Source organism: Panthera pardus, unplaced genomic scaffold, assembly GCF_024362965.1.
Source record: "Panthera pardus isolate Hobbes unplaced genomic scaffold, ASM2436296v1 HiC_scaffold_8, whole genome shotgun sequence".
In the NCBI taxonomy this organism is placed as follows: domain Eukaryota; kingdom Metazoa; phylum Chordata; class Mammalia; order Carnivora; family Felidae; genus Panthera; species Panthera pardus.
The window spans coordinates 32,299,732-32,323,925 of record NW_026527013.1 but is presented as its reverse complement, the minus strand read 5'-3'; the positions used below and the strand labels follow the sequence as shown (position 1 = coordinate 32,323,925).

The 24,194-nt window shown below is 40.1% G+C and overlaps 1 protein-coding gene across 23 annotated transcripts in view; it reads right to left on the bottom strand.

Moving 5' to 3' along the window:
* LOC109279056 (uncharacterized) overlaps positions 1–24,194 on the bottom strand; it is a 309,036-nt gene that overhangs the window by 191,262 nt on the left and 93,580 nt on the right. For 13 of the 23 annotated variants that reach the window (XR_008420471.1, XR_008420469.1, XR_008420463.1 and 10 more), the window contains one exon: positions 15,178–15,269. The exons of 7 other annotated variants lie outside the window; for them this stretch is intronic. Coding sequence is in view for 7 of the 16 variants with exons in the window: in XM_053897788.1 (XP_053753763.1) it covers positions 15,178–15,269 (92 nt within the window). In the remaining 9 variants the exon portion in view is untranslated. Of the gene's footprint in view, positions 1–5,668; positions 6,207–12,072; positions 12,506–15,173; positions 15,270–24,194 lie in introns of those variants that run through there. 3 more of the 23 variants (XM_019469809.2, XM_019469819.2, XR_008420470.1) reach the window with 3 other exon arrangements.

Sequence of the window (24,194 nt, the reverse complement as noted above, 5' to 3'; positions counted from 1 at the left end):
TTGGCATTTTTCTTGCTATAAATGAGGTTTAAAGAGGTTAAGTACCTTGCCTAAAGTTACACAGCTAGCATATGCCAGGGATTTGAAACCTTATTTGGCATGCAATAATGAATTAGGCAAACGAGGCAGTGACCTACTTTTTAGTTAATATTTTTATTATTTTATTTTGGCATCACCAGAGCTAACATAATAATAGGCCCATGATATGTTGTATAAGGCATTTGCTGAATTAGACATTTTCCTGCCCTCTCAGCCTGGTGTGGAAAACAGATACATGATGATTGTAATATGGTATGATATGATATGATATGATATGATATATTGTCAAAAAACAAATCAGGGACAATTAATTCTGCTTGGATAGACAGAATGGTGGGGGAATATTTACAAATAGAAGAGGGTATTTCTTAAAGGGCATTAAAGACTGAACAGGAGCCTGCCAAGCAGAAGAGAAAGAAGCATGCCACCTGGGGCAGACAGAAGGAGCAAATATACAGGCATAAAATTGTAAGGAATTCTGGACAAATGATCAGCCTATAGAAGGAGTTCTCAAAATTAAGGGCGCATTGGAATCACTTAAAGGCTTGTTTATTTATTTTTTTTTAAATGTTTATTTATTTTTGAGAGAGAGAGACAGAGCATGAACAGGGGAGGGGAAGAGAGAGAGGGAGACACAGAATCTGAAATGGGCTCCAGGCTCTGAGCTGTCAGCACAGAGCCCGACACGGGGCTCGAACTCACAGACCGTGAAATCATGACCTGAGCCGAAGTGGGAAGCTCAAGCGACTGAGCCACCCAGGCGCCCCTACAGGCTTGTTTAAAAAACACAGAATGCTGGGCCCAATCCTCAGATCTTTCAATTCAGCAGGGCTGTGTGAGACCATGAATTTGCATTTGTAATGAGTTCTAACGCCATTCGTACCCTTCTTGTCCAGGGACAACACATTGTTAGAGCCCTGATCTACTTAGAAGGATCATCTGGAAACCCCCACAGCTGTGTGTATGTGTGTGTGTGTGTGTGTGTGTGTGTGTGTGTGTGTGTGCGCGCGCGCGCGTGGGCACGCCTGCGTGTGTGTGAGACACAAGCCAAAGGCAGCAAGACTTGCACCAAAAGTAAATTCTCTGAAGAGATGAGGATTTCTTCTTTTCCTGCAAGGAGTGGTGGTTAAATTTTACTGTTGGTTTTGGGAGCAATTCATACTGAAGCCGTCCAGTGGGAGGAAGCAGAGAAACCACAACTCAGGGCTCAAACGAGGAAACCTGGGATTTTATTGCTTCTGTGCCCCCTCAGTGCCCTTACTCATGTGCTAGTGAAGGCCTGAAGCTAGAGGAGACCAAGCACGCTACATCTTTTGTTGTGCGAGTAAGCATTTGTGTCCAGTTCGCGGGGAAGGTGGCATTTTTTACTTCTCTTCCTGCAGTTTTGGCTCTGTGTCTGCTGACCACAGGTGAGTTCCTGTGTTTATCACCTACGTGATCTACTGACCCCCGAGGGCCATGAGCAGGGACGGTGGGGGGGGGGGGGGGACAAGTCAGGAATGTTCTCCCACGCAAAGAGTGAGGAGGGTGCTGGAATGCTGAGCTCATTGGGAAGGCCGTGGCAGATGACATCCTTGTGAAATTATGCCTTTCCTTCCATTTCTAATTTCAATTATCACGCTTTGCTTCTCTCATACTCCAGGATGGAAAAACCTAGGTTGTGTTTGCCGTTGCTCCTCACCCCCTTCCACAGGGGTGAGCAACCCTGCCAGGCCTGCCTCCGATATTAGGATCTTCCTTTTTCAGCCCCCAACCTGTGTAGGACAGATCCCAGCTAGATCTGGAGGTCCTGTCTGGCCGATCATCAGAAAACATGTGGCATCTAGCTCCAGTGGCCGATTTTGTCACTAGGTTGGTTTGCCAGCTGAAGGCCAACAGCTGTGTGTGTTACATTCCTGGCAGGGGCCCTTCCAGACCCCACCATTACTCCCAGGATTGGGAGAGAGGAGTAGGAATCGCCGACCAGAGAAACAAAACAAAATCGTGTTGTTGGGATTCTGTGTTCCATCTTTAGTTTCATTTCAGAGGCAATTCCCCACTTCTCTGTTGTAATTTTCTAGAAAATTTCTAGAAGCCTACTTAGGAGTCGACCTAGTTACTGGCTAAAGCCCATGGCAACGGTCATTTTTCATTTTGGGATTTTTACTTTCTTGCTGTTGGCCAGGTAGGAGGAGAAAGAGAGTGATGGTCTAAAAAGCACACAGTACCTGAGACAGGTGAGCCCTATGCTCCGTTTTGTTAGGGGAATGGGAGCTTTATTATCGGTATTATTGACGAGACTCTGGCTTCCCTTGCAGAGATGAAGTATTTTTGTCATCATGTCTATTATTCTTCACAAGAACCCAATTAGGCAAGATTGCCTCAACAGAGAGGCTGATTAAATTCACAGATTTATTGCAAAACCACTTTGGGAGTTATGGAAAATGAGTTTAACTGCTAAGCTTCCTTGCTTTAAAGGAAAAAAAAATTCAAGCTGCAAGCCTGCACCTTGGATTATCCATCTATAACAGATCATAAAATACCCATAACCTTGCACGCAGTTTATCTTTCTCCAGAGAGGCTGAAGATGCTTCTTCCAGGCTCCTCGTACCTCCCCCCACGGGGTAGGTGATGGCTTCTGTGCTCATGGAATACAAGGGGGATTTCTGACCTGGGGCAGGATGGGGTAGGCAGAGAGCTGCTTCCAGGATATAGGTCAAAAGGCAGATTTTGCTTTGCAAATCTCATAGCCAATTTGTGCAGGCAGTCCTTGTTTGTATTTGGGTCCCAGAAAAGTTGCTGTAAGTAGGAATGATGTAAATGAAATCTGATTTTCCACAGAAATGCGGACAGCATTGAGGATCCTGACCTAAAACCTGATGCCCCAAATGTGATAGAAACAACCACAAACATGATTTTGAAACTTTTAACTTGCTAGTGAGGATATCTAAGACAAACAGCCATACTGCCCACCCCCAAAGTCTCAGGTTTTATTTATTTAAGGCAGCATTTCCCAAATTGTTTTCTGTAGAACATTAACCTCCAAAGATGTCCTGGAATAAAAGGCTTATGGTGGTAAAATTGGGACACTGCTGCATGTTACGTGTCCCTTGGCCTGCAGTCCTCATTAACATAACAAAAATAAGAGCTGAGTCTCATTGAAAGTCTGCCTGAGCCAAGCACCTTATGTATTTTACCTCTTTAGGGCTTCAAAAAATAATCCTCAGAGGTGGATGCCGATTGATCCCATTTTGCACATGGGGAAATTGAGGTGTGGAGCAGTTAAATGGGTTGCCTGGTTAAAAGGTGAAAGGTCAAGCCAGGTTTCGAGTCTGTGCTTGTTCCCAGATGCGCGCTCTTAGCCACTCAGCTTTCTCACTTTCTCACTGACTGCCGTGGCTACTTTGACACTTTGCTGTTAACTGTTTTCGTTGTCGTTATTGCTTTTTTACACAGTTGAGGCCATCCTTAACCGTAGCGATTGGTCACTATTTGTTGGCATCTCCAATGTTTATTCATGTCTTCACATAGAGCCAAGTTGGTAGCATTTTAGGTGCTAGCTTCCCCTAACATCAGGCTTTCATGCTCTGATCTCACATGGCCTTTGTGTAGCTGCTCTGAGCATGCTTTAGTGGATTTTCATCTGTATCTCTGACAGTTTACAGATCCACAAAGATGTAAGGGAGGCAGGATGCGTCTGAGTTTATTTACCCCGTCTTTGGCAAGAGAGTCTTCATCCACAGAATGAAAGTGAGTAAAAAGCAAGCATAAGATAAAAAAGGACACTCCGGGTATGTCGTTAACCCTTAGGTTGGAGGGGTTGGGATTCCTTGCACCAGTGGAAGGAATGCATCTTAATAACTGTTAGCTGGCCAATCATTTTATCTGAGAGATGTAGGGGGAGGGGTGAGGAGAAGGGGAGACCGAGAATGGTTCAGTACCCAGTGTTTCACCCTAAACAAAGTGTTCATTAAATGTAGGAGCCAGGCTGTCTGCTAATCACTTTACCAAAGCACGCGCTTGCTCGGGAAATGGGCTTTGCAAGGGTGACGAAGAGAAGAATGTGAGTTAGTGGTAGGTAGGGGACCTGTCTCAGCAGGAGGAGGGGCAAAAGGGACTAGAAGTGGTGTCCTCGGTCATGTAAGATTGCACAGGGCACCTTATCTCATACTCCATCGTGCTTGATCCCGGTTAAGTCAGCTTCCTGCCGTACATGTCTGTGCTCTCTGAGAGTCCACACACGAAAGGATTTGCCCTCCCTTTGCCCCCTTGATCAGTCAGGAAAAATTTAATGAGCACCTACACGATACTCGGCGTTTCCTTTTCACACAGCCCCTTTGCCTGATGTGGACTGGATGATGTTCAAGGACGTTTTTTGGTGCTCGAAACTGTTGTATGCTGTCCATGGACTATCTCCTTCCATATCCATAACAGTCATAAAAGAGAGAGCCTATTATTAGTTGCAGTTTACGAAGGAGAAAAACGGGGCTAGGAGAGGTGGGATGGCTTGTTAAAAGACACACAGCTAGTGACGGACAGAGCCAGGAAACTAACGTTACTCCCTCGAATTTGAAAGCCTGTACCTTTTATGACTCTCAAACGCAGTAAGTGAATGGGAGCTCCTCCACCACTGTTCTTTGCAAGGACTAGATGGGTGCTATTTAGGAAGTTTAAGGCAAAAAATAAAAATAAATTTAAAAATGCTGGATTCATGTTTTAAAAATGAATGTTATCACGAATCAGGTAGGTGAGCCTCTGATGTTGCTGGAAGTAAAAAACAAAACAAAACAAAACAAAAAAAAACCCAGGAGATCATTTATTTTAGGGAAAACACTAATTCTATGGATATAAATTCTTCTGGGTAAAAATGCCAAGAAGTCCATTGTTGCCTGCAGCCTGAACAGACCACCGCTACTTTGGCTGTGATTGAGATATTAGAATTTGCTTTCTTTCTCCAGCTGTACAAAAGGTACTTGAAGCTGGTCTGAAATAGTATTTAACTCCCTGAAATAACACTTTTAAAACTTTTTAAAACTTAGGTGATGACTAGTAATCTTAATGAATGTGAAAATGCCAGTTGCGGCGGGTGGGAGAGGGAGGGGTGGGGATAACCATTCCGGTCTCGAACACTAGAAGTTTTAAATATTAAGCAGAGGTTATTCACCAATGAAAAGAAAGGAGCTATCCAGTCCCAGAAAGACACGGGGGAGCCTTAAATGCATATTGCTAGGTGAAAGACACCAACTGGAAAGGCTGCATACTATAGGATTCCCACTGTATGACTTTCTAGAGAAGGCAAAACTGTGGAGACAGTAAAAAGATCAGTGGTTGCCTGGGTTGGTGGGGAGGGAAGACTAAATAGGCAGAGCAAGGAGGAGTTTTAGGGCAGGGAAGCTATTGTTCGTGATACTATAATGTGATACATGTCATTATACATTTGTGAAACCCCAAAGATTGTAAGATACAGAGAGTAATGTAATGTAACCTATGGATTTTAGTTAATAACAATGTATTACTATGGGCTCACCAATGACAGCAAATGTACCCCAGTAATGCAAGATGTCAGTAATGTGGGAGACTGAGGGAGGAAGCAATGTGAGGGAGTCGATGGGAACTCGGTAGTCTGTGTTCAGTTCTTCTGGAAACCAAAAAAAGTCTATGAATTTATTTTTCTTAACCAGAAGAGAATCACACTGTTTTTCAGCATCATAGCATCTCTGTAGATGACAGTGCCCTTGGAGAAAAAAGAAATTGATAATCCTCTCAATACATAATACCAACTCAGTGCTCAGGTTGTGACAACCAAGGAATATATGAAAGGTCAATTTAAACGTCTCACTGGGTTGGAAAGACAAAGCGGACTTTGTGCCACAATAGAGCTCATCCCATGGAACCGTGGAGATGGCAGGAGATAAAACAATACTCTTTATCGCCAGCGGACTAACCAGCAAGGACATGTTCTTTCTATTTATCCTATAGGCTCCTAAGGACAATGGGCCCTTTGTCCTTACACCTGTTGAAAGGGGAAGGAGCCCCTAACAGAGACCTTGTGGGTTTATGTGAGGCCATGCGGTTCAGATTTCTTACCTCTGTCTCTGATGGTACATCCCATTTCATAATACGCCTTCCAGCGGCAGAACTTGGGAGACAGAGCCCGCAGCATTCGAAGGGAAAGAAGCAGGTCCGAGCTTTATTTGAGAAGAATGATGGAATACAGAAATCAGTGTAGGAGAGCAGTGTAACAAAGTGGTGGAATATTCTGGCTCTCAGCCAGACCTGAGTTCTGGGGGGAGGGGGGTCTTGCTCTTTCCCTGCCCTCAGCTCCTAGGCTGAGGGTCAAGGCTCCAAAGGGTGAGGACTGCTGGACGAATGAACCTTCAGGACTTTGCTGAAGAAAAGGGAACAGCTAAATAATTCGTCAAGATTGATACCTCATTTTTCCAGCTGTTTGACGAAAGTTTCCAGATAAACGTGTCTGTGGGCACGTGGGCATTGATGACTTTTTTCATTCTGAATTCTTGCTTGTAACGGGATCTGTTGGTTTTACTGCCTTCTTTGGGGGGGGGGGGGAAACAGTCTAATTTTCTTTGGGGCAACCAACCCTCCCCTTATTGTTGGTGTGTGAAGTTTGATTTTAATACTTCCTTTTGGCTTGAAGGGATGGTCTGCGGCCTGGGCACAGCCAGATAGTGTTTCCCCTTGGCCTCAGAGGAATTCAGTGAGAGACGTGTAACTCCAGCCGGGCCCATGAGAATCCCACCTGAGATTTTGCTGCTTGATTTGGAAAGAAGTGTTCTTTTCTTGCTAGGGTTGAGAAATGGGTAAAAGGCAAGCCTTGTGATTACGAGTAGACTTCATAGCCCCTACTTGGGAAAAATATCCTTGAAAATAAAGTCAAAGTAGGGACGCCTGGCTGGCTCAGTTGGTTAAGCATCTGACTCTTGGTTTCAGCTCAGGTCATGATCTCACAGTTTCATGAGAGTCGAGCTCTGCACTGGCAGCACAGAACCTGCTTGGGATTCTCTCTCTCCCTTTCTCTCTCTGCCCCTCCCCCACTCATGCTATGTCTCTCTCTCTCAACATAAATAAACTGAAAAAAAGAAAAGGAAAGAAAGCCAAAATAGAAGAAAACTGAGCTGAGAGATGGAGAAAGAACAGTCCTGGTAAACATATTTGACCAACTTGAACCACCCAAGCCTAAAGTCAACCCATTTCCTGGATCCTTCAAGGAAATGGGCCACTAAATTCTCAGGGTTTCAACCACCTTATAACCAACTGTATACACACACACACACAGGTACATAGAGACATATATTTATATACATATATAGAGATATGTAGATATCCTTCCAAATACATGTGAGCAGGGGAGAGGCAGAGAGAGAGAGGGAGACAGAATCCGAAGCAGGTTTCAGGCTCTGAGCTATCAGCACAGAACCCAACGTGGGGCTCGAACTCAGGAACCATGAGATCACGACCTGAGCTGAAGTTGGATGCTCAACTGACTAAGCCACCCGGGCGCCTCCACTTTATTCATTTTTTCACTTACGTGAGAAATTCTGAGGCACCCCTGTTCTCCCATATGTTCGCCTCATTCGTATCAAAATTTAATAGGAAAATTCTAACTGGGAGGTGTTGTAATGTCCAGAGCCTTCCCAACATCTTGCAGCCTCTTCACCCCCTCCTATGGACAAAGATAACATCTGAAATGAGGAGACCTTGAATCACCAATTCCAAACTTCAACAAAAGGAAGAATTCTCCTTTGTTGAACATCTCACTTCACCACGGGCTCTAAATCTTTTCGTGGCTTAGAAAAAGTTGGCACGTGGCAGAGTCCTGCCGACCAGATTGAGACATCAGAGAATGGGCCGTTGGCCATGCCTGGCACACGTTCTGAAGACATGGCCCCATGCCACCTGCCCCCTCACGTTCAGTATGCCATTAACACTAGGAGTGGGCTCAAGAGCTAGGGCAACTTGGACTTGAAATATAACCTTGAAATTCATGGATGGATTTGAAGGATGAAAAAGAACACACTGTAGCTCTTCAGCCATCTCTAGCCATTAAATAGAATAAGAACTAACATTAATCGAGTATAGCTGTACTACACACAGCACTAAATACTCGTCTTGCATCGTCCCTTTGAACCCTCATCACACACAACCTTGTGTGGTAGGTCCCATTGTAATCCTCATTTTACAGTTCAAGGAATTTGACCTAGAAAACTTAGTGAACCTGCCCTGGATCACTGAGCAGGATTCAGACCCAAGGATCGGGCAGGCTCTCCATCATCACACAAGGTTAAGTGTTAAGAAAAAAAACGCAGTGCCTGGATCACCACAGCGACAGAACTGCGGAGATGAATGTTAGGACTGGAAGGAGGCTTTAACCTCATTTAGCCTGGTGGAAAACCTGAGACTGAGGGAGAGAAGTGACTTCCCCAAAGCCATGTAGCAAGATAAAGAACCAGACACTGAAATCTAGCTTTGATGCCCCAGTTCTTGTGCAGTGCACATCTTGTTATTCAACACACGTCACCATTATAGATGCACCAGTTACTAAAATTCTAAAATATATGCACACCGATTAGCAAATGACAACCATCCTGAAACTCTCTCTTTCCTCAGGACTCCTAGACCTCCCCACAATCAATAACTGAAAGGGCTATTATCTGTCCCTGTGGCCAGTTTCCATTCTGATTAGTCAAGCCCCTTCCTTCGTTAAATATTTTTAATATGAACCCTTCCTTAACACAAAAGCCAGCACGCATGCTCTTTTCCCTCCAGATAATGGGAGATTGACGGGTGGATTACAGGCCACATGTCAGTCATTTGGGATAACAGTATTATCTCATATGTAAGAAACAGATGAAAGCCAATCAAGTCAGCTGTACATAGTACACGTTGTGGGGGCCCAGGGGGAGGAGGGAGTGCACAAGAGGAGAACGTTCTGCCCCAGCATTCAGGACTCTGAGGAGGTCTTGCCATCCCCTTCCAGGTGTGGGTTCAAATGTTCTCTCCCACAGAGAGGAAGTTCAGAGCATCTGAATTGTCAGAGGCAAGAAGGGTCCTGCCCCACCTCTCTCACCTTTCTTATTTCTTTTTAAAATGGTAGAGCCATCCCTCAAGTCCTGAGAGCCCTACTCACGACAAGTGGAAATACAAGGAAAACCAAGCTCGCCAGCTGCAGAGATAACAGCCTCAGCTCCTTGTGAAGTCAACGGGAGGTAAGCCATTTTTTCTGACTCTTCTCAGCTGCAGAGATGGAGAAGCCAGTTGTGAGTGGAAGGGAAGCCCTGATGCATAGCATGCCCAGCATGAGTCAACCAACCATGTGCTACTAGCCAGTCTGAAAACCATCTAGACAGTGGCCGGTCTTCAATGGGAAGATGGTTTGCAGAGGACAAACTCCAGCTGTTTGAATACCTGTTCTTCTGTTATGTCTTCCCAGGGCTTATAGATCACCAGATAATCCTTAAATATGAATTGATATGCATATTCATCAAGACCATTATTTTGTGGACCGGAAATCTATTTCAGTGGTAGAAGGAGATGCACCCTGGTTGAAAGCAAATATAGGAAAGGCCTGGAAATTCCCCAGCCACCTCCCGTTCATCTGGCAGTCTCGATCTCTGGATGTTGGCTTGCCTTTTATTCTCTGTTCCAGTCCTCTCCCCCAGACTAAGTTAGCATTCCCATAGGACCTTATGATTTCCCTTTTGTAGCATTTAGTGCATTTATAATGATCTTCTCAGTGCTTGTCTTCCCCCACTAGACCCTAATACCCATGAGGAATGAATATGCATTGCTCTTACTAACATTTCCCCAATACTTAGAAGAGTGTGTTACCATATTCACTGAATAATGGAAGAACACTGCACACTCTTGACACGAAGCCCTATTTATGGAGTGTGCCACTTAACCATCATTAGATTACGTGGGAAAGGCACTTAAAAAGACATAAAGTCATCCATGAATACGTCAAGTTCGTTAGCTCCACCAACTCACCGAACACATTTCAGTTCATCTTCTCTTCCTACTTATTTAAGTGCATTCTCTGCTACCCTGTGATTTAAGGAAACTTCCATTCCATGCTATTGTATCTGGTGCATAACTGAATTTTTCTCAGTCTGAGGTTCACGGACCAACGAGGGCCGGCTTACCTTTTCTTGGGGTTCTGTGAATTCCCTATGAGATTTGTAAAGAGTTGTAGGCATATGCTGAGTCATGTAGATAAACATTGAAAAACTGAATGTGGCTGGGGTGCCTGGGTGTTGAGCATCCGACTCTTGATTTAGCTCAGGTCATGATCTCACGGTTCGTGAATTGGAGCCCCATGTCAGGCTCTGTACTGACAGTGAGGAGCCTGCTTGGGACTCTCTCCCTCTCTCTCTGCCTTTCACCAGCTTGCACTTTCTCTCTCTCTCTCTCTCAAAATACATAAATACATTTAAAAAAAAAAACTGAATGTGGTCATGTGATTTCAATATCTGGAGGTTTTAAAATATATTTCAAATCCTCTATCACCCTTCCCTTCAGTAGGTGGGATCTAATTTTCCTTCCCTTGAATGCAGGCAGGCTTTAGTGACTTTGCTTCTAAGGAATGATGTGAGGCAAGACGACCTTGCATGACTTCCAAGCAGAGGTTAGAAAAGGTGATATGGCTTCCATTTGGCTCACTGTCTTAGGGCATCCGCCTAAGAAGCTCTGAGTCGTATAAGAAATCCGGCTTTCATGACGCTGCCATGCTTTACCAACCAAATGGAGGGACTTTATAGAGACTGCTAGGAGAACCCCAACTATTCAAGTCTTCCCGGCCCAGCTAGCAGGCATGTGATAAAGACTTTGAGAGGGCCCCAGCCTCAGCCACCATCTGACTATGACCTCATGAAAGTCCCCAAGCCAGAACTACCCAGCTGAACCATCCCTGGGTTTCTGGCCCAAAGAAACCAGGGGACGTACGTGGTCATTGCTGTTTTAAGTCACCGAGTTTTGTGGTGTATGTTACAAAGCAATAGGTTACTACTCTGTTCTTGCTTGCAGTTGAGTTTATGATTGCATTGCAACCATGTATTTATTAGGGGCGAATGAGAAGAGAATACAGGCAGACTTAATAAATGCATGTCAAGTGAGGGGTAAAGTCTTGCAGCGGTTCAAATAGAGAACAGTGACAAGAAAATGGCTCATCACACCCAGCTTGGTGTTTCTGGCAGGCTGAACTCAAAGGAATCTTTGTTCTGTCAATGCCACACTCAAATTGCAAGCAGTTAGTGGGCTTCAACAAAACAACTTGAGCTGCATTTAATAAATGCAGTCAATTTTAATTCTTACTGGCTTTGTTTTGCTTTTTTAATTTTTTCGGATTCTCTTGAACATTATAATTCCTTGTATCTAGTTGTATACGTAGACATTTAAGTGACATTATAATAAAATACTTAAGCCAGCACCAGAGAACAGCAATTACTTTTTCTTTAAAAGGAATCTTCAGTTTGAGAATCCATGAGGGAGGGTCTTCAGAAAGGCGTATGCATCTTATAACACACTGTCATCTCATTAACTGTTAAATGAAGGAATACCTACTACTCTTCACCCTAGAGCATTTTCCTTAATTGTCCATATATGTAGCAGTTCAATTGCTAGTCTCAGGGTATCTGTCTTTAAGTCTCCCGTTGCTCTAGCCTTGCATTTGAAACCCCTCTTGAGGATAATGATGTTTTCAGTCTGTGTATTCTTAGTATATGTGGCCTGGCTTTTTGATTAGCAATCACGTATTCCTCCTATTCACGAGTTTCAGCTAAAAGATGGCCACCTGTCTTTTCACTGCTCTTGACCACCCCAACTTAAACCCTTGAGTAGAGCACTTACATTATATTTCAAACTAGACCATTATAAATGTAACTTTCAAATCTGGTGAACATTCATTCACTTGTTTTTATGTTGTGCTTAAGCTAAAATATAGGAGGTTAATTCACAGCTTAGGTTAATATATTTCAGTATATATATATATATATATATATATATATATATATATATAATTTTTTTAATGTGAGTGATTGGTAGCTATAACACATGGCTTTCTGTTACATGCTGTGAAAAATACCCAGAAGCAATTTGACTTCTTAAATAGAATGATAGACTGTTAATTATCATAATAAGAATTATATCAATCATTTATTGCCGTCTTGAAGTACTTACACAGTACGGTGTTAAATGCTTCGTATATACATTATTTTGTTTAATCTGTAGAATTTACCTAATGGTTTAGATAAAATTGTCATTTTACAGAGGTTTGGAGGGAAGGTCATTTGTCCAAAGATAACATAACTAGAAATACAGGAGATAAGATTTGAATCCAGATAGGTTGGCCTTTATCAACTCAGAATTCACTTGAATTCTAAATTCTTTGGACTCATCATACTTTCTTATTTACCATATTTCAGCAAAGCCAACCTGTCATCCGTCGTAAGGTGTTCCATTATTTGCGTGCCTGTATGACAAAGACTGACAGTTAAACTATGACACAATGCTTTAACGCCACAATTTTCCCTCTATATTGATTTGAAAACACTCTATGTAATAAACAGACCCCGTTAGGCATACATATTTCCCTAATGTTACTGTTATACGAATATAAAACAGAAAGCCAAAACAAATAAATGGAAGGAGACGTTTCCTAGAGTTTCTCATTTGGAGTCTGGCTCTTCTGAACTGTTTTGTAGATGAAGGTCACTGCTATCTGTATGTCTCCACATTGTCATATTCCGTGTCAATGAGAGGATCGATGATGTAGCATTTCTTTTCTTATCCTTTTTTTTTTTTTTTGAGAGAGAAGGTAAGAGAATGCATGCCCACATGCACACAAGCAGGGGAAGAACAGGCAACGGGGGAGAATGAGAATCTCAGCTAGGCTCTGTGCCCACCACGGAGCCCAATGCTGGGCTCAATCCCACAACCCTGAGATCATGACCTAAGCCAAAATCAAGAGTCAAACACTCAACCAACTGAGCTGCCTAAGCGCCCCGGTGATGTCGCATTTCTTAAAAGAATGCTCCATTATTGGGTCTGGATTTTTCTACCAAACTACCATCCTCTTTTTTCCAAACTTTGATACGTATGTGCAGGCAAAGCCAATGCCCCTCATTTAAATATTTAAAAATGCACATCTTAGAGTCAGTGGAATATGATATTATGTTTCCTGTAGACCATGTTAAAAACTCAATGATCCACAAATTTAAGTGTTTTATAATGGTTTGGTTATTCTAGGCATCTAGGTCTAATCTCAGACGCTAGTCAGCTCTGGATCATTAGTATACATTTATGTTGCTTTAGTTACATTATCTCCATTTGTTGAATACTTATGATACAGCAAGTACTGATCTAGATTCTTTGCATGTGTTAATTCATCAAAGCCACAGAAGCTGCATGTTGTCCCATCATATCAATGAAGAAACTGAGATTTAGAATTTAAATTATTTGTTCAGTCACATTGCTTCCTAATTGACAACTCTAGGATTTGACTTCAGTCTCTTGGACACCCACATCCATTCTGCTAACTACTAAGCTATATTACCATCCACATAAACCCACACATTGGCAGTGTTACAACTGGTAACTAATATTCATGATCCCTATTATGTGCTATGTAAACTATTTTTACTTCCCTTAGCCTTCCCTCTGCCTGCACTTGGGTATATAAAGTACCATGAACATGGATTTTTATTAACTCCTCTCCCCAAAGCCAAATATTAACAGTAACCCTTCAGGAACTGAGCTGGACGTAATAGGCCAATATTTCTTGCAGTCTGGCAATGCATCACTCCTATGGCTGTCTTGCTTTAAAGGTTTCTGTGGGTATTGGCTATAAAAATGACCACAGAACTGGCCATATCACAGGACTGTTATAAGACATAGGTCCAAGCATGCCTATTTTACCACTGATCAGAACATTTCACCTTGGCAAATCACTCTATAGGAAATTAATGCCGCTTCCTTCACATATTTATGGCTCACCATATGAAAGGAAACAATATGTGCAGTTGTTGTATGTTATGCCTGAAGCAAAAGGTTTTATTATTTAGCCGCTGCCCAGTATAGCCATGCTTAGGTAATTATGTTGCTTTTAAATAGAAGGAAAATAATCTCAAAGGCACTCTGACCTCATTTTATAAACTGGAGGTCAGTGGCACAAATATTTAGCAATACTCCTAAACCTTAGGCTGCGCAAGTAACTAATCCAAGAATCACAAAATAAAGTGAAGCCACTTTCATAAGGTCAGGTCATGGATTTGGGGAACCTTCATTTAAAGGTTCCTCCTATGGTACCTTGAGACAGCACCTTTTAACAACTCAGTCCAGGGGTTTGCGAACGAGAGGATCTCTGTCATTTCTAGAACTCGAGAGCCATATTTTGTCGGAGGAAAGTAAGTTTCATCTGAGAAGGCTTGGGAGATGCTGTGCACCAATGCACTGGGCAAGATGTGCACGTGCTTCCTCACATTTTCTCAGGTCTCGGCGTCTGTGCGACCACCTCCCCAGCTACCCAAAGTCAAAACGATTCTTGCCCAAATGATTCTTACTTGGTCCCTTTCTGCACGTCATCCTAGAGTCTTCCTTCTTGTACCTCCTCAATAAATCCCCAAGTGGGCTACTTCTCCCTGTCATTTCTTCCAACCACCACCATGCCCCGCCTCATGCCTCAGCCTCTGCTCGCTCTCACTGATCCTTTCTGCCTCCAGTCCTGCTGTTGATGAGGCACAAAATCTAATCTTTTCACTCTCTGGCTTAAACTCTTCAATTGTTTCCGGTAGCTCTTGAGATGAGGTCCCTAGTTTGTTGTATAGCTTACAAGGCCCCGCATGATGAGGTCCCCTGTCAACTTCCCCAGCCCCATCTCCCTTCTTCCCCGCCAGCCCTCCCCCATTTCTCTGCTTCAGTCAAATGGAACAACTTTTAACAATTCCGATGTCCCACCTCGAGCCCCACACACGTGGGATTTCTCTGCCTAAAATATCCTGCCCTTTGAAATCCAAAGTTAGATGCTACAGCCTTTTAGGGTGACTGCTTCCACGTGCAGGCAAGTTTCCTGCCCCCTGCCCTGTGTTCTCATATTCCATGATTATCCTATCACTTAGTTAATGCTGGAGTTACCCACTTACTTACGTGTTTCACCAAACATGAATTCCTCAAGAGCAGAAACAGTTTCTTGTTCACTGTCGTATAGCAGGGCAACGGTTTCCATGCCATGGATGGCCCTGGTGGTACAAAGGGCAATGTGAAGGAGTATTCCTATGTTCTGAAATTTAAAGGTCATCGTATGTTTTTAGTGTTCATCTTCTCTTTGTAAAAAATGGTGTTTGCTTTCTTTATTATGGATGTTGGATGTACAGAAGTGCATTAATGGTGATCCCTGTTCCATGAAACAGTCATCACCAGCCCTTGCAAGGACCCACTTAGATATGTTTTGTTACTTTGTATCATAATAAGCATCTACAAATTCACAGTGCAAAACAAAAGCTAAGATCCTCACATCACAACAGCTGACATTTACCCAAATAGTACACTTGTTCTCTTCTCCATCCTTCCACCTGACCCAGCCTCCTGTCATCGCCATTCTCTTGCTTTCTGTTTGAATAGTTTAACTGCCTATTTTCAAATTTATTTTTCTTATGTTGGTTGTTCTGAACTTTATAGAAAGGATATCATGCGTACACAGTATCTGGGGACGTTTTTTCACCTAATATCATGTTGCTGAGAGTTATATTTATTGTTATATTGTTGGGTGTTGCTGCAGTTCGTTTGGTTTGACTGCTTTATTACATTCCTCTGATGAGTATACCACAGTTTAAGCATCTGTTTGCCCACTGACATGGGTTTGGATTGTTTCCCAGTTTTTGCCATTGTGCACAGCCATGCTCTGAATCTTTGAGTGTGTGTCACCTATCAGACATTGCAAGCACTTCACTGGAGTAGACTTCTGGGCCATAGAGTAGGTGAGTCTCTTTTTTTGAGAGAGAGAGAGACAGAGCGTGAGCGGGGGAGGAACAGAGAGGGAGACACAGAATCTGAAGCAGGATCCCGGCTCTGAGTTGTCAACACACAGCCTGCTGCAGGGCTCGAACTCACAGATGGCGAGCTCATGACCTGAGCCAAAGTCAGATGCTTAACTGACTGAGCCACCTAGGTGGCCCTAAAGTATGTGAATCTTTAGGAGATAATGCCGGAATAGAATTCAATGAGATGGCTCTAATTTACCACTACCACTACCACTTTTTGCGAAGTCCTAGGGTTCCAAATCCTTCCCAGTACTTGTTATCATCAGCCTTTTTCATTTTGGTTACTCTAATGTCAGTAGAATGGCATCTCCTATAATTTTGATTTGCATTTCCCTGATTATTAATAATACTGAACATTTTTTTCATGCATCTATTGCACCTGTGTCTTTTCTCTGAAATGCTTATTCTTGTTTTTTTTTTTTTTGTCTATTTTTCTATTGGATTGTTTGTGTTATTCTTAGCGATTTATAGACATTTTAACTTATTTTGATACCAATTCTTTGTAGATTATGTGTGCTTGTTGCAGAATATCATTGAAGTTGGTAACTTTTTTTTTCAAAAGTTTATTTAAATTCTAGTTAGTTAATATATAGTGTAATATTGGTTTCAGGAGTAGAATTTAGTGATTCATCACTTACCTGTAACACCCAGTGCTCATCCCAACAAGTGCCCTCCTTAATGCCCATCACCCATTCAGCCCCTTCCCCACCCACTTCCCTCCATCAACCCTCAGTTTGTTCTCTATCATCAAGAGTCTCTTATGGTTTGTTTCCCTTTCTTTTCCCCACCTCTTCCCATATGATCATCTGTTTTGTTTCTTAAAGTTGGTAACTTATTTTTGTAATATCTTTAAGTGGTCCTAATGAGTAAAGGGTGATAACATACCATACATGTGACGTTCAAATGTATCAAGGTAAACCTGTGGAATACATGACAGGGAATGAAATCACCCAGTTTCTTTACTGATAAAATACCTTGTGGTGGAGGTTTCGCTCTGTATTTGAGGTGTTTGGGAACCAAAACCTACTGCTATCCACATTTCCATAAGGGCTAGGCACTCAGCCAGCACTTGCATGAATGAACTGAAATACTTTGTGGCAACAGGCACATTAATAAGAACCTACACCCTCTGAATTGTTCAAACAGATGGCTTGCTTTTCAAAAAACAACAAACAAACAAAAAGAAACTAAAGAATGGGATTGATCTCCAGTTGATCTTCATGGTTGTGGGGAAATGGCGTTTTTGGTGGGCTTTCTCATATGGTCACATGAACCATATCCTCCTTTTCTAAGACTATATTTTGGAGATGCCTTGGTATTTTTGGTATAGGTAATTTTTACTGACTCATCAGAAAGAGAGTTTTGCATATATTGTGGAAATTCTTTTGGAGCTAAAGAAAGGAAAGAAATAAAAATTAAATGCTACTTACTCCTTCTTAAAAGCCCTCTATGACCTAAAATCTCCCCACCTGCGCAAATAGATCTACCTCTTTTTCTTGTTCACTCCTTGCTCTTATATAGGCACAAAGCAAGACATATCAACATGGCCACTTTAATATAAAATCATAATGTAAAATGTTAATTTTTAATCTGCTAAAATATGGAGTTAACTACCCTCTCCAATTCTCTTTCTGGGACTCCTATCAACCCTATACCCATCACCCCACCCACCTCCCATGAGAGCCAAGGCAGTCGCAGGGATAATTTGCATCTGAGTGATGCACTGAGGAGGTCTGTTTTATATCTTCCTTGGCAATGTTTCTCAATATAAAAATTCAGTAGTGCATTTTAAAAATTTGAAGTATTGTATAATATATTTCATAATCCAGAAACTACATATTCACACATATGTAGGATAAGGAGCACCAAGACACATACCCCTAAATACCCATCATGCAGCCTGAGTAACAGAACTTCACGAATCCTACTGTAACTACCTCTATCATTTGCCTCTCTCCTCATTTATTTATTTATTGAAAAAAATACTTCATTTTTTTCTTTCATTTTTTTCTTCATTTTTAATGTTTGATTTATTTTTGAGAGAGAGAGAGAAAGAGAATGAGTGAAGGAGGGGTAGAGACAGATGGAGACACAGAATCCAAAGCAGGGTCCAGGCTCTGAGCTGTCAACACAGAGCCGGATGCAGGGCTCAACTCACGAATAGTGAGACCGTGACCTGAGCCGAAGTCAGATGCTTAACCAACTGAGCCACCAGGTGCCCTGATAAATATATTTTGCATGATTATTATGTGTCAAGTACTGTTCTAGTCACTGAAAGACAGTAAAATAAAATAAAATAAAATAAAGTAAAATAAAATAAAATAAAATAAAATAAAATAAAATAAAAATAATAATGAAACAATGAAAAGCCCTGATTCACAGAGCTTGCATTTTATTCTGAAGTTTGGGTTCATCATTTCCTTTTCCTCCCTCATAGTTTTACTATGTCTATGTGAATCTCTAAACAATATATTAGTTTACTATCTTTTAAGTCTGGATTTTTTTCATTTAATGTTTTTATGCATGAAATGCTAGTTTGTTCATTTTTACTGTTTGTGGACTTTTATTATGTGAGTATTCTTCACATTTTCCTGTTTGTGGATATTTGGACTATCTTTAGATTTTTGCTATTGCAAACAAAGCTACTTAGAAATGGTATCATACAACACATGTTTTTTTGTCCGGATTCTTTTGCTCAATATTTTGTTTGTGAGATTCATTTCTCTTGTGTGTAGCAATATTTCATTACTGTTCATTGTTGTATAGATTTCCACTGTATGTACCTACCCTATTATAATTCCATATTGCTAGATTTAAGTTACTTTTAGTATTTGTTTAATGACATGCTTACATGTTTTTTGAAGCATGTATTTGTGTTAAGTATTGCTGGATAGTAAGATATGTATATGCTGAAGTTTAGTCAATCCTGCGAAATGGTTATCCAAGGTTGTTCTACAGTTTACATCCCTATAGCAGTGTATGAGAGTACCCATTTTGGTGGCAGTGTATCATACTGTACTTTTAATTTCCATTTACCTGTTGATGAGGGAAGATGAGCCCTTGTATAAAAGCCTGTGGGTTGCTTAATATCCTATTTTATCAAGTAGTGGTTTAACACTTCTGCCCACTTGTTCTGTTTCTCATTGACTAGAACAAAGCATATACACAAATACTTCAAACATATAAAACACAGGACCCTTGATATTAAATGTAAGTGGTAATAATAGCCAAACCTGTTTCATTCCCAATCTCAGAGGTAAAAATTCAACATTTCACTTAAATATGACATTATAGATGTTTAAAAATCATTTATTGTAATTTTTAAAATCTGGTTTCATGGAAAAGATTGACCTGTAGCTTTACTTTCTTATCATATCCTTGTCATTTTTTTGTATTAAAATTATGCTGGCCTCCAAAATACCTAGGAAAATGATACCTCTCCATTCTGGATATTTTCTTCTGGCCCATCTCCCCCTTTACTAATTCTCTTTTCTAACCTTCTGTATCTAATCTTCTATTAAGCCCAACTGATTGGGTTATTCAATTAAGTTATTATAGTTTAAAATTTTCCAGGTTTCACTTGATCCCTTTGTATAAAATCTGGTTTTCCACCAAAATTCTCCACCTCATTATTTACTATTTTAACATATTAGTCTTGTTTACTTTATTTTTTAATTTATTTTTTTAAATTTTTTTTAACGTTTATTTATTTTTGAGACAGAGAGAGACAGAGCATGAACAGGGGAGGAGCAGAGAGAGAGGGAGACAGAGAATCTGAAATAGGCTCCAGGCTCTGGGCTGTCAGCACAGAGCCCGACACGGGGCTTGTACTCACTGACCGTGAGATCATGACCTGAGCCCAAGTCAGACACTTAACCGACCAAGCCACCCAGGTGCCCTGCATCTTGTTTACTTTAAAATCTATGTCTGATAACAAAAATATGTGGATAACTTATGGATCTATTTCTACTGTTATAGTTTTATATTACTACTGTTTTATATTAGTTATTGGTCAATTTTTGTCTTTTTGTGTGTCTCATTATTTTTGTTTGAGTGCTAAACATTGACTTTGAAACCTGGAAATAATTTGAAGCTCTCATCTGATCCTTTAATATTAGCAAATTCCTTAGGGAAACAAGCAATTCAAATTATGGGTTCACCTCTCTGGGGTTCCACCCTCCCTCCAATCCTAGAATTACAAGTTCTTACTGTATCAGTATTGTTTATCAATGCTTTCAAAGAAACATTTTAAGACATTTAGTCAAGCTTGTCTAGTTATTATCAAATGGAGAGACTGTCTAAAATAAACCAGGACGTTATTACCCAGAAGTAACATTGTCTACCTTGTTAAATTTTAATTTGCATTTTCCATATTTCAAATGAGTGAACATTTTTAGAAGCTTAGTTACTAGTGTTTGCACTTATGCAAATTTCTCTATTTCGTGCTTAGTTTCTTCTTAATGATCTATAGAGATTCTTTATGTCATCTAGATTTTTATTCTTATCCCATGTATTTTAGATTCTTTATGTCATCTAGATTTTTATTCTTATCCCATGTATTTTAAATTATTTCTAATTTGTATTTTTATTTATTTTGATGAACTCATGTATTTTTTTTTTAATGTGGTCATATTCATCAATCTTTTCCCTTTTGTTTTGTGCTTTTTATCTTATTTAGGAACTTCTTCCCCATCTGAATGTCATAAAAATATTCTCCTCTATATTTTCCTATATCATATTAAAGACTTTCTTTTAACTTCTGTCTTTAATCTTCACATTGTATGTGGCGTGAAGTAGGGATTCAATTTTACTTTTCTCATATGAATATGAGTTTGTCCCAGGACCATTTATTGAGGTAAGAAACTTAACTATATAAAAAAGCACCTTAATTTCAGAACAACTTGTTTGAGGGAATTATGCTTCAAGTATGGGAGGTCCCCCTTATCTTAGTATTAGTTATCTGTGTCTCTGAAAGAAATGATCTCTTTAAAATCTAGTGTCCCCTCAAACAACCTTTTGACTTAATTTTACCTTCTCTCCTCGTGTCAATAGTATTTCTAGTCAGTATCCCATAGGTTGTTAGCTGTTTTTAAAATCCCCCAAATACAGTGCAAAAACAGTGAAAATGGATGGTAAAGTAAAATTACAAATCTTGCAGAAGATGTGGGATCTTGTAAAATGAGCATAATTGCCATTACAGATAGGAATATGCAGAATTAGCAATAAAACAACAGAACATAACCAAGTGAGGTAATGCTATAGATGCCTTAAAATAAAATGACTTTAACATCAAAACTTGACATCAAAACTGACCTTCTAGGTCCATCCAAGTTGTTTTAAATGGCAAGATTTATTCTTTTTATGGCTGAGTAATATTCCATTGTGTGTGTCTATCTATATCTCTCTCCCTCCCTCCCTACATACCTACCTACCACTTCTTCTTTATCCATTCAATAGCAGAAGGAAATTTGGGCTCTTTCCACACAATGGCATATATATATACACACATACCACATCTTCTTTATCCATTTATCTACTGATAGACACTAGATTGCTTCCATTTCTTGGCTATTGTAAATAATGCTGTGACAAATATAAGGTTTCTTGTATCTTTTTTGAATCAGTGTTTTTATTGATTGATTGATTGATTGATTGGTGTGGGGTCAATACCCAGAAGGAAAATTATGGGTCAATACCCAGAAGGAAAATTACTGGATCAATGGTATTTCTATTTTTAACTTTCTGAGGAACCACCATATCATTTTCCCTAGTGGATGCACCAGCTGACCTTCCAACCAGCAATATACGAGGATTCCCTTTTCTCCACATAGTCATCATCGCTGCTTATTTCTTGCCTTTTTTATGCTGGCCATTCTGACTACTGTGAGGTAATACCTCATTGTGGTTTTGATTGGCATTTTCCTGATGATTAATGATGCTGAACTCCTTTTCATGTGTCTGATTGCCATCTGAATGTCTTCTTCTATTTAGATCTTCTGCCCATTTTTAAATTAGATTATTACTATTATTAATGATGTTGCATTGTATGGATTCTTTATATATCTTGGATATTTACCTCTTATCAAATATGTTATTTACAAATATCTTCTCAGTAAATTGCCATTTTGTTGATGATTTTCTTTGCTCTGCAAAAGCTTTTTGGTTTGATATAGTTCCAATTATTTATTTTTGCTATTGATTCTCTTGCCTAAGGAGACAGGTCCGGAAAAATATTGCTAAGGCTGATGGCCAAGAGTTTACTGCCTAAGTTCTCCTTGATAAGTTTTATGATTTCTGGTCTTACATTTAGATCTTTGAACCACTTTGAGTTTATTTTTGTGTGTGGTGTAAGAAAGTGGTGGTGTTTAATTCTTTTGCAGGTAAATATAGCTCAATTTTTAAAGACTTACAAACACACACACACACACACACACACACACGCACAAGAAACAGCACTTGATTCATGCTTTAATTGTCCTAATACTATCTCATGCTTGGAGTTATGACCTAAGTTATCTTAAACGCAGATTGTTTCATAAGTTACATTGTATTTTTGTTTGCTTAGAAGGGATACACCTTATCTTTTTTTGGCATACATTATATTAGTTTCAGGTATATGACATAGTGATTTGACAGTTCTACATGCGATGCTCGCTACAATAAGTGTAGCTACTATCTATTACTATTTAACGTTATTACAATATTATTGACTATATTCCCTATGAGGTACTTTCCTTCCCCAAGTTATGCTGTATTTTTCAAGATAAAATCCCAACCACAACTTTTTCATTTCTATATATTATAAAACCTTGATGACTGAAGGAACACTAAACTAGATGGGGAGAGTAGGAGGTCTTCAAACCACATGACTGACACAAACCGACTTCTCAATGAACTTCTTTCATAGGACAAGTTTAAATGATTACCGGAGTCAGAAAATATGGTAAGGTGACTGAAGTGCCTAGGGCAAGGTATTTAAGAAAGTATTCACTCTCGGTTGGGATTATACCACTGCAAAGACTGAACTGAAACTTATTGCTATACTTTAGTTTTGCCTAGTCTAGGACTTGAAAAGAAAATCACACAGTACGTTCTCTTTTGTGTTTGGTTTCTTTCACTCATTTGCTTTTGAGATTAGTCTATATGTTTGTGTGTTCACTCCCCTTTATTGCTCAGTATTCTCTCTTATAAGTTTTCATTTTATAAATATACCTTTGTATATTTTATAATAAACAACTTTTTAATATAATAGTTTATAAATACACCACAGTGTGTTAATCCATTCATCTGTTGATGGGCATTCGAGTTGTTTCCAGTTATTGCCTACTTTGAATAAGGCTATTGTGACATTAGCATCTGATTCCTTTTTGTGGGCATATATTCCTATTTCTCTTGGGATAAATGCCTCAGTGAAACTACTGGGTAATACGGTGTTTGCTCAACTTCACAAAAAGTGGCCAAAATGTTTTCCCAAAAGTTGTACCGTTTTACACAACTCTCTGCAACGTATGAGAGTTTTTGCAAACTCCATATCCTTGCCAATACTTGGTATTATTAGTCATTTGAATTTTAGCTGTTCTATTGCCATGAAGTAGTATCTTGCTGTGTTTTAAACATGCAGTCCCTTGAAGACCAATATAATATTGAGTATCTTGTCATGTGTGTATTAGCTATATACAGTAAAACCTTGGTTTGTGAGTGCAATTTGTTCCGTAAACATGTTTGTAATCTGAAGCACTTACATATCAAAGCAAATCTGAAGAACCACTGGCTCAGTTGTGATCATGTGACATTCGGTGGCAGCTATTACTTGTATTGTGAGACATCATTTCAAGTTAAAATTTATTAGAAATGTTTTCTCATCTTGTGGAACACTCGCAGAACAAGTTACCCACAATCCAAGGTTTTACTGTATCTTCTTTTATGGTCTTTTTAAGTCTTCAGCCAATTTTTTAGTTGAATTGTTTGTCATTTAATTGTTGAGTTGAAGATCACTTTATACATTCTGGATTATGTATTTTGCATTCAGAAGCTCTGTCAGAGTCAGGCATTGATACTGTTATCCCCCTGTCTGTGGCTTGCGTTAGGGTATTCCAGTTGGTGTCCTTTGAAGAGCAAAAAGTT